This window comes from Electrophorus electricus, chromosome 11 (genome assembly GCF_013358815.1).
Source record: "Electrophorus electricus isolate fEleEle1 chromosome 11, fEleEle1.pri, whole genome shotgun sequence".
In the NCBI taxonomy this organism is placed as follows: Eukaryota; Metazoa; Chordata; class Actinopteri; order Gymnotiformes; family Gymnotidae; genus Electrophorus; species Electrophorus electricus.
The window spans coordinates 21,199,748-21,211,180 of NC_049545.1; the positions used below are offsets into that span (position 1 = coordinate 21,199,748).

The 11,433-nt window shown below is 38.7% G+C and overlaps 1 protein-coding gene across 1 annotated transcript; it reads left to right on the plus strand.

Moving 5' to 3' along the window:
* The first annotated feature begins 532 nt into the window (after window positions 1-532).
* On the plus strand, window positions 533-3,372 carry LOC118242214 (matrix remodeling-associated protein 8-like). Its single transcript, XM_035531630.1, has 5 exons — window positions 533-580; window positions 667-862; window positions 2,219-2,543; window positions 2,661-3,016; window positions 3,260-3,372. The coding sequence occupies exons 1-5, from the start codon at window positions 533-535 to the stop codon at window positions 3,370-3,372; spliced, it is 1,038 nt and encodes a 345-aa protein (XP_035387523.1).
* The last annotated feature ends 8,061 nt before the right edge of the window (window positions 3,373-11,433 follow it).

Below are 11,433 nucleotides of genomic sequence, written 5' to 3' on the forward strand. Positions count from 1 at the left end.
GATGGGATTTGTCCACAGAGATTAAGAAGTGCGCTGATTGTTTGTTAAAGGTGCTATTCATTCAGTCATAATGTAAAGCTGTTTACCAGGCTGGCATAAATTAAGATGGTAACCAGGCTGGTATAAGTTAAGATGTTTACAAGTCTGTCATAAATCATGGTCTTAAGAGGAAGTACTGAGCACAGAGAATTTAAAGAAAATACAGTATTGGTCTGAGAAACATATATCAAGTATATCTGATTCCTTGGTCTCTACCGCATGAGATATAACTAAGTCTAAAGTCATGACTAATGCACTTCAGGACCCACTGTGGTCTGCATATAGAGCTAACAGGTCTGTAGACGACACCATCAATCTGGCTCTCTCCTACATCCTGCAACACCCGGATGGCCCAGACACTTATGCCTGCGTGGTGTTTGTGATTCTAGCTCTGCTTTCAACACCATAACTCCTGACCTCCTACTAGACAAACTGTGAAAGCTCAGTGCCCCACCGCCTGTCTGCCATTTGATCCACAACTTCGTGAAGCAGTATGTCAGAGTGGGTCACCACATCTCAGACGCTCACTACCTCAGCTCTGGTACGCCACAGGGTGGGGTGCTCTCTCTCCCCTGCGCTTCTCTCTACACACCAGTGAGTATTCCTGTGACAGTGACTCTTATTTAGTGTACAGATGATGCTACTCTGATCGGAGTGACCTCGAATGACGACGAGTCTGTGTATCGGGAGGAAGCAACATGTCTGATGTCATGGTGTGCAAATCAAACTGTGGACATAGACGTCAGGAAGAAATCCACCCTGCTGCCTTCACTGGAAATACACAGTCATCAGAATCTGAAAAATTCCCCTTCCTCATACTGGAGTCAGCACACTTATGCACTTTAATTCACTGCAACATACACACTCTATAAAAATGTTTACATTTACATTTAGATTTACATTGCCACTCTATTGTCAGTTCTGTACATACTGTATATATGTACCTCAGAACTCCAGTACTGGGCCTCATCCATACTTATCTCACAATGCATAAACCTTCACGTGTTGCTGTCTGCACACTTGTCTTTTTGTCTTTATGTTTATATGTATCTTATGTATAGTATATATGGTTTATGCATAGTCAAAGGTTACATATAGGGTATATAGAGTTTATACTTTGTTTACAAATAGTTTAGGTTTATCTTTCTCTTTATCCTATTGTACTGTACTGCTGTACTTATTGTACTTAATCCTAAATTGACACCTGCACTAAGGGAAATTCCTTGTACATTTCATACTTGTCAAATAAAGGTTTCTGATTCTCCATCTGATTCTAAAGTGCGGGCACTTTTACGTGTAGGGCATGTTGTGTGAGGTCACGAGAATTTAAGATCACAAGTAGATCTGTGGGTTTGTCAAGATGGGTGTTAAAATCATCAGCGAGTAAAACAGGTTCATTGTCAGTCATTTGTGCTAACAGATCACCAAACTCCTGGGTCTAAGTGGTATAGAACAAGCATTAGAACTAGCTTAAGAGCAAGATATTCAAAATGTTCCCTAAAACATTCTTTTGTAATACCAAAAAACCCAACAACATGTGCAATTTCCTCTTCCTCTCCTTCTTTATCTTATCAACCTTTTTACGCTTTTCTGACTTGCCCTACTTGTCCAGAGAAAGGTTTTGTTCATTGAAACCCTGCCCAAAAATAAATACCTAAAAAAAAATCAACTGTGTTTTAGAATCTTTTTTTTTCATTCACAATTGAGAGGGAGGATGTGTGAGATGCAGCAGTTTCACTTTCAGCAGTATTTTAATCTCCCTACCCTGCTTATCAAAATACAAAGACATCATTTTAACACCAAAACTCAACAAGGATTTAAATGGATTCTTTTCCGTTTTTCCCACTCTACCCTATGACTTGTAACACCAGTTCACAAACAGGTTTTTTCTGCACTGCAGCCGTGTGTCATCAAAATGCTGCCAAAATGCTACAGAGTGAAATGCACAATGTGTGTTTCGCTATATCACAGGGAAAATGTGTTTGTCATTGTTTATCATTGTGCTTCTATTTGCTGTTGGACATAAAGGAAGCATTGTGTTTTTTATTACCACTGGACTAACATGGGAATCCTAACAGCAATAAAATATTTTAGGACAAAAATAATGTGCAAATATTGTCTATTTTTTATGACAAAAAAAAAAAAGAAAAAAGAAAAAAGAATTGTTGTTTTAACCCAGGTCTGTGTGTGCAAGGGCCCTCTGGTCCTCTAGTGGCCCAGTTAGGACACTCTGTCCTGCTGCTGTACTTCACTCAGGTCCCCCTGCCTCTGGAATGGAGAAAGACAGACTCAGAATCTCTGGTGAACATCTTCCAGCACAGAGAAAACAGGCCAGAACTTCAGAGTCAGTCTTTTAGCGGAAGGGCGCACTTTTTCCCAGATGAGATATTGAAAGGGAACTTCTCCATCTTACTCAGAAATGTGGAAAGAAAGGATGCTGGAATTTACAGGTGCAAAGTTAATACAATCAAAGAGTCCAGGCAAGTTCTGGTGGAAATCGAAGATCGATTCAACTACTGGTTACCATTTCAACTTTCTCTGCTATCTGCATGTAATGCAGCTAAACCCTTATGTGTAAGCATTTGTTTATTGGTTTAATAACTGCATCAACCTCTGTGCTCTGCAGAGCGTCTAGTGGTGACAGGAGCAGATCGTGCCGTGGTTGCCTCTGTGGGTGAGGAGGTCATACTGAACTGCTCTGTAGACTCTCATCTACCAGCCAACAAAATAGAACAAGTGTCCTGGAGAAGGACGGACGGAGACATCCCGGTCCTGCTCTTTCAAGACAACGAGACCTTCCCGGAGTCTTCACATGAGCGTTATCAGGGAAGAACTGAGTTCTTCATCACGGAAATTCCCAAAGGAAACTTCTCACTAAAGCTGAGGAATGTTAAGATGGAGGACAAAGGGGAATTCATGTGTGAAGTCCACACTAGTGACAAGTCAGGATACGCCATTGTGGTTCTGCAAAGAATCGGTAACGTCTTTTTTTCTCCTTTTTCTTTGTGCCGTTTTGTTTCCACTGAGTATAGATAATGACATGCAAACACAAGGTCTTGCAAATTATTTAAACGGGTTGTTTTTTGTTTTTTTTTCCAGAAAAGACTGGAGAGTGTTATGATATTCAAATATCAATCTTACATGTTTTTCTGTGATTTTCCCGTGTCTTGGTGCTGGTGTTGTGTTTTGCTGCTCTGCTTCTTGCGTTGGGATTGTGCAGTTTATACCAAAACGGTCATGCAGATTCATGCTTCTCTGGTCCTCTGCCCCAATGCCTGCATGTTTGCTGCTTCCATCTTACTGTCAAACAAAACTGAACTCACAGCAGCGTAGCGTTCATTTCTGTCATACAACACACCTGCTGTGCGTTGTGTGTGGCTGTAACAGCACACACTGGTCTGGTCTGCTTTTTCCCTCTAGTGTCTCCCACTGAGGTTGTCATGTGTTCAGTTGCTTGTGCCGCACGGTCACTCATGTTGATGAAGACCTCGCCTTGTTCCCGCAGATTCCCAAGTGGGTCTTAGCAGAAAATTGCTTACCTGCTCCTCTGATGTTTGCTGTCTGCTATTTTTTGCAGTTATTGAAGTTATTTGCTTTTGACATTTGCCGATATTTATGTAAATAATTAAGTGTAATTCTCAGAGCTGCTGGGGAGACCATTGAAATCTTTGCCTGTCCACCATTCCGTTATAGCAATGGCAGCATGTTCAAGTAAGTGAGTCAAAAAGGGACGTCATTTTGGGCCAAATGTTTCAAATAAAATAAATCAATCCATAGCTAAAATATTATCAAAACATTAGAAATATATTGCAAATGTAAATAATGACAAATCAAATTAAAATGTTTAAAAGTTTGCTACACATTCATACTCTCATTCTGCCAGTCTTCAATTTATAATATTTCTTATTTGCAGACTTCAGTGGCTTTTTGTGTGTTTTGCTCTAGAATCTCCTCTTCTGCTCCCTTTATTTTGCTCTTGACCTTTTTGTACATTTTACAGTGGGGTGGGTCTTAGAAGAAGCTGTTCACCTTAAGTCACATAGAAAAAGCCCCAGTTTTGAAAATACAGATTGGGACAGTATGAAATGTGTGTGTGTATGTGTGTGTGTGTGTATTCAAAATTCAAGTATGTCTATTTGCTTTCTCAAAACATTAAACTATTTCTTGATTCTTTGATAAATTAATGATAAAATGATAAATAGATTATAGTTATGTTACATTAACTATATTTAAATAGGTTTAGGTAAACCTCTATGTTAGAAGTTCACAGGATTTTTTTTGTTTTCTTTCTGTGACTGTGTAAACTATATATTACATTATAAAGCATTATAAAGCAGCCCAATATTTTACACTGTACTTTACATGTTCGTTGTTTTAACATTACCTGTCTACATTATACAATAAGTTTGCTTTTTATTAGGAACCCTTAAATCATTAACCATTTTATCCAAAGCCCTATCATACAAGAAAGATGTTTAGCATACACTGAGTGTCTAGTCTATTAGCTTCAACTTACAGTTAGACTCACTGGCTGTTTTATCAGAAACACCTAACACAGGTGCAGTTGTAGGATAACAGTAACAACCCATCTGTTGCTTACAACTCCTCAATCCACATCTGCCCATCCATTAATCAGAACAGACCATTGATCCGATCTGTGGACCAGATTTTCTATATGTATATGTATATTTTATATTTATATTATTTGTATGGTAGACTACTGTCAGCACACCAGTGACACCAACATGTTAGTGACATCATAGCTAGTAGAATAGTATTGATGGGTAGTCACTGATTGGTTTATTAGACACAGCTAGTTTGGTGATCCATCCTATTGGTAAAGGCTGTGGCTTGTCCTATTTCATGCACATGCTGTGTATGTCCTGCTCTGCAGCCTAACAGTAAATCTCAGGTGTGTAAATACTCCAGGAACACTGCTATGCCTGATACACTCATACCAGCACCAGATACACTACCACACCACAACCATAGAATGGTCCTCCACCTAAATTATCTGTATCTGATAAACTATAAAGGTGGTGCTGATAAACTATGAGTAACAGACAGGCTGTAAATATAAACTAGGTTCTGTAAATATAAACATAAAGTAGGTTATGTAAATATAAATGTAATGTTATGTAGTTGTCCTATGTGGTAGTTATTGTTGACTATAGTTAAAATAGTTAATGCTTCACTGAAAAAAAAATGGTTTATAGGACTTTACTAGCTTTAAACTTTTTTAAACTTTTAAATTAAAAAGTTTAATTCACACAAAGATTTGATTATCCCTGATTCTCTCCAGATGTGTTTTTTAAATAAAATTTAAAAAAACCTTAAGTGTCCTCTTCCGATTAGATGTACTTTATTGATCCCCCGTGGGAAATTGTGGAAGCTCAGGTTTCCATACTGGGAGCGGACCCTGAGCTGCATAAGTGAAAACAAGGAAATTTGACCATTAGACCATATGGGACGCCAGCTGTAGCTCGCAGCGGGTGTGGCTAAGACATGCTCCTGCTTTTAAAAATGTCTCAAAAGTCAGAAGTAAAAGAAAGACTGCAGAAACAGAAGAGATTCCATAAACAAAATAATAATAATAATAATAATAATAATTAAAGAGCAGAAGAATAATGTGCATATATTAAAAAAAAATGTGAATGCTAAATTGAAGGCTTGTCCACTAAACCTGCTCTCAACCCAAATTCCACTTCTCATCACAACACATATAGTAAAGCATGATATAATAATTTAATAACTCTTTATTTGTAAGAGCTCAGAAGAGCAGCAGCAATTCAGCGAATTCACCGTTTTCTCTTCATCTTGTTTCACCTTTAGATGTTTTTAGTAACTTAAGACAAGCACAGACAGCAACTGAAGACATTATGACAGTAATGTTGAGAATAACAGTGGTGTCTTTCATCAGTACTGCTATTTTAGGTAAGAGAAATACACAGAGGAGTCCTTTCTTTAATTAAATGTGTTTTATTAAATCTAAACTTTTTTTAGATCTGACAACTTATTGGGCATGTTTTTCTAGATATCAGTAATGGCAGTATAAACAATATATTATGAAAAGATCCAGTTCATTTTTTTTTTATGAAAATGTTACATTTGTATGAATAGATGTAAGTTTCTGTGAATGCAGAACGCAGAATGTAAAATTAATACTGAATTAAATACTGAGTTGAACTTATTCAGTGTGCTTTTTCCCCACTGTTTTCAGCTTGGTATGCACTCCGAATGCAGTCAGCGATGACTCTGGTAGTATGCAACAGTGCTACGGTCACTGGGCCTCTTCCTCAATCAAAGTAAAGAAGACTTTGCAAGTAAGATCTTTTATTTCCGGTATAACCAAATGATGTAATTTGTGTGTATATTAACTAAATATTGTAATATGTAAGATACTCCCACAACTGTTGTTTAGTTCAGGTGTTAAGGTGTTATTTATTACACTATGTCATCCAAGTTATGAAACTATGCCATTTTAGCCAGCTTTCTTGTACCTTCCAGTCTGACACCTTTAATCTTCGGAGTGATATTGATATTGTCTCTACAAAGACACATCTTTCGACGGAAACCTTTTTGGGTGTAAGTGCCTATATAACCTGTTTCTCAGAAATACATTAAAACTAAAATTCAGAAAACTAAAACTTTCTGAATAAATTTACCATCCTCTTTTTGTGACCTTAGCAGTGTAGTTCTGGTTTTTGTATTCTTTACATGGTGTCTGTAAAACAATTATTTTCCTTTTTTAGGTTGCCATATTGCTGTGTCATCTGTTATTGTAACCAGATTCAGCCTGATTGATATTATTATTTTTATTCTCATCTCTCTAAGAAATTTCACTAGAGGTAATTCCAGCATAGAGACCAGCTTCCATCCACCTTAGAGCCCAACATATCAGGCTACAGAGCAGATGCCTAAACTGTTTCAATACTTAAACACTCCAACTCTCCTGTGCCTGAGCTAAATGACTGTGCTAGTTTTCTCCTGGTTCCTGATTTTTGCTTTTTTGTCTGAGCTGTTTATGACTTTACCTTTGTTGCCTGGCACTTGCTTTGTGTCATTAGCAGGCTGGATCTAAAAGCCCTTCACAGAGATCAGTTTTATAACACCTTAGACACCAACATTTTTTCCTAGCAGGCTGTAGAGCAGACTTGTGAAGCAGGGGTCATCCAACAGCCCCGAGGCAGCATCAACTGGGCTAGCAAAAATGAAAGTTGGTGGTTGTCAGTTCTGCAATGACAACCGCAACTTCAGTGTTCCGCTTAATGTATTTCAGGGTCATGGTGGAAATAGGGTAAACAGAGAAGCCGGCTGTCTCTGTCCTCAGCTACTTCCTTCACATTCTCCAGGGGGATTTCTTTTCCTGAGAAACATCGGATTTTTTGTGAAATGCAGAAAAATTAAGTGTTTTCACCTCATGGAGAGCGAATGAAGTCTAACACCATATCCAGATGTTCTCTGCTTACTGCTCAGCCATTAAGACAGGCTGTTAGCTATTAGCTCAGCATGGCAGGTTAGCCCAGTGAGTCCATGTTACTAACCTAGCTAGCTATGCAGTTAAGTGTTATTTAATAAATGATGTGAAATATTGTGTTTGTCATCTAAAATCTGTGAAATCTGTTATTTCTGAGAAGCAAATCTGTGAAATTGATACCTTTTTTTTTAGCATGGATACTCCTGTTTGAAGCAGTAATATACATCACTGTATGGGTATTAGTGATTTTTGTGTTACAGTGTTGTACACAAAAGTGCAGCTGTCTGCACAGACGGAAAGGATGTAAGTATGCAATTCAGTACTTTGATTTTGAAACATTGCTGCTATACTGAGATAAAAAAAAAACACGATGGAAAAAACTATCGTTCCCTATACACTTAACAAAATATTTATTACCTATTCTGTTTTTTTCTGTGTAAATGTCTTGCTTGAAAAGGTTTTAAAATAGTAATCTCTCAACTACCACATCCAAAGTTTAAAACAATTAAGAGCAGAATTAAAGTGAATGAAACAGTCTTATAGCAATGCACCAATACGTAATACATGTGTAGTAATGTACCAATTATTCCACATTTATTTCCCTAATTATTTAATTCTTTAACAAACCTGTAGCATAGAACTGTACGCTGCTGTCTTGCTCTGATAACCTGCTCTTCTAACAGTGTAGTAGAGTTGGAAGATATGCACAGATTGATTTGGTAATAATGGTGGTTTGTGATCCATAGCAAATCCACTGAACATCTCACCTACACAGATGGACTTTTTGATGTTATATCTGCTGTACTCTAGACCAATCCTCCTTTAAGATGCCATTCTTCTAACACTGGGGAAATCTTCTGTGTTTAACAAATACATTTTGATTTTGCTCTACCAAAAGTGGCAAATGCATCTTTAATCATACAATTTTTGCATTTTTAAATTGAGTTCATTAATTGATTTTTTTTTTTTGTATTGTCAGTTTTAATGTAACTGTTATTCCTTAAGTTAAGACTAAACATTATGGCCTTGAAAACACAAGTACAAACAAAGAAGTAAAAACAACATATCTATCCAAGAACACACCAAACTGGATAGCATTAAGGAATTAATTTAAATTATATCAGTGCTCTACCAGATTATCAGACCTCATTTTGAAATAAATATGAATTTGATCAGGGAATAATTCAGAATGCCATGGCCATAGAACATGGCTTATAAAAGAAAAAAAGAGGCAAATGCAAGTCTCCGACTGAAGTATTTAATGAACGAAAAGGAACCGAAAACGCACTTAAAAGTGCACTAAGGCGAACAAACGAGCCAAAACAATAATGTCTGACACTGGTAATACAAACTAAACAGGCTTAAATACAAACAACATAATTACTTTAACCCCCAGGTGGTGTGGCTCCTAATATCCAACACACACCACCTGAGGTAGGCGTGGACAAACATAAGACACAATGACGTAACAATGGACTTAACACACACAAAAGTCCACGTGCACTGCCAGCAGGGCAGGCGGTACCGTGACACTGAGTCCTCTACGCAGGAAAATGTGAGTCCAAATCTAAGTCATAAGTATTTAAATCATAAAGATCAGAGTCCTGCCCCAAGTATTGCGTTGCAGACAATATATAAACTTAGCCAGTTAGGCATTAAATATTGAGTCTTTCATCCATATTTTCCCCAAGTGACATGTTACACTTACACTAAAGTACAGGTAAAGCTGTCCAGTTAGGATTAACTAGCAACCAGTTAGTTTTATTTAAGTTGCTATCAGAGTGCATATGTCTTTTTAAAGTGTACATGGGCATCACTACTTGAACAGCAGCAGAAGTATAAATTAAATAATATGAATGAATTTAGAATGCATTGATCATAATCTTATTTCATGTGAGTGCAGTTAGGAAAGATAGAAAGATAGATTAGGAAAGATAGAAAGATAGATGTGTGTACTTTCATTTGTTATTCACAGCAATATTTATTGTTAATTCCTGTCTGTTATGTAAAAGTCAATATTAATTTAGTTTATAAATTCACCCAAATAGAATGCAGATTTTTTTTCTTCTCCTTTGTCTTTCACAAAGTTAATAACATTTTGCACATAAGTACTATATGTTTGGGTACATGGTATAAATAATCCCAAATTAAGAATCTTGTGAACGTTCTAATGGAGGCCCTCCAGTTTTATCTTCATTTGAACTTTCAGGTACTCACATCATAATCACTGCCTGTATTTGCATTTTCTATATTTGATGTTTTATTTTATTTGCAAATGTCTGTGCTGTGCTGTCATTGTTACAGTTCTGATCACTGCATATGGAACACTGTGCCTTCATTATGTAAACAACCACATGGAAAATAATAAAGGTATAAAAAATTATTAGACTGGTCGTGACTGGTCGAGACTGGTCATGGACATGTTGACAGACTGAGACTGGTCATGACTGGTCGTGACTGGTCGTGGACATGTTGACAGACTGAGACTGGACATGACTGGTCGTGACTGGTCGTGACTGGTCATGGACATGTTGACAGACTGAGACTGGTCATGACTGGTCGTGACTGGTCGTGGACATGTTGACAGACTGAGACTGGTCATGACTGGTCATGACTGGTCGTGACTGGTCGTGGACATGTTGACAGACTGAGACTGGTCATGACTGGTCGTGACTGGTCGTGGACATGTTGACAGACTGAAACTGGTCGTGTCTGGTCGTGCCTGGTTGTGGACATGTTGAGAGTCTGAGACTGGTCGTGACTGGTCGTGGACATGTTGAGAGATTGAGACTGGACATGACTGGTTGCAACTTGTTGTGACTGGTCGAGACTGGTCGTGGACATGTTGACAGTCTGAGACTGGTCGTGACTGGTCGTAGACATGTTGAGAGACAGACCGGTCGTGACCGGTCATGGACATGTTGAGAGACTGTGACTGGTCGAGACTGGTCGTGACTGGTTGTGGACATGTTGAGAGACTGTGACTGGTCATGACTGGTCTTGACTGGTCGTGGACATGTTGAGAGACAGACTGGTTGTGACTGGTCGTGACTGGTCATGGACATGTTGAGAGACTGAGACTGGTCGTAGCTGGTCATGGCCGGTCGTGGACATGTTGAGAGACTGTGACTGGTCAAGACTGGTCGTGACTGGTCGTGGCTGGTCGTGGACATGTTGAGAGACTGAGACTGGTTGTGGCCAGTCGTGGACATGTTGACAGACTGAGACTGGTCGTGGCCGGTCGTGGCCGGGTGTGGACATGTTGACAGACTGAGACTGGTCGTGGCCGGTCGTGGCCGGACATGGCCGGGTGTGGACATGTTGACAGACTGAGACTGGTCGTGGCCGGTCGTGGCCGGGTGTGGACATGTTGACAGACTGAGACTGGTCGTGGCCGGTCGTGGCCGGGTGTGGGCATGTTGACAGACTGAGACTGGTCGTGGCCGGTCGTGGCCGGGTGTGGGCATGTTGACAGACTGAGACTGGTCGTGGCCGGGTGTGGACATGTCTCAGAGTGTTTAGCTTACTTCACTCCTGTTTGTATTCTTCATGCACATCTCATCAATATCATTGCTGTTTTCTTTTTTTATTACTATTATTTCTGTTGATAAAAACTTTGTTGTTTACTGAGGTATGACGCTCAAATTTGCACACTTATACAAGACATGAATTTGGCATTGTAAAGAGTTATGCCACAGATGAAATTGATTGCATTTGCTTACCTTATGGGCAGATTTGCCACTGTCTCCAGCAAATAAATCTATACACATAATCATAATAATTATTATTATTACTACTGTATTAATCTTATCAGTAAGATCACAAGTGTTGTGTCATCTTGGTCTCATATAGAGAAGCAAACATTAAGTTTACAATTACAATTATGCTCATGGGCTTCACAACTATCTACTGTAGTG

Bases quoted from the DNA above. Each gene is read 5' to 3' on its own strand.
- LOC118242214 (XM_035531630.1), top strand. From the start codon at position 533: ATGTCAGAGTGGGTCACCACATCTCAGACGCTCACTACCTCAGCTCTG. The intron at 581-666 runs GTACGCCACAGG...ACTCTTATTTAG, and splicing joins CGCTCACTACCTCAGCTCTG to TGTACAGATGATGCTACTCT. The intron at 863-2,218 runs GTCAGCACACTT...GTTTTAACCCAG, and splicing joins TTCCCCTTCCTCATACTGGA to GTCTGTGTGTGCAAGGGCCC.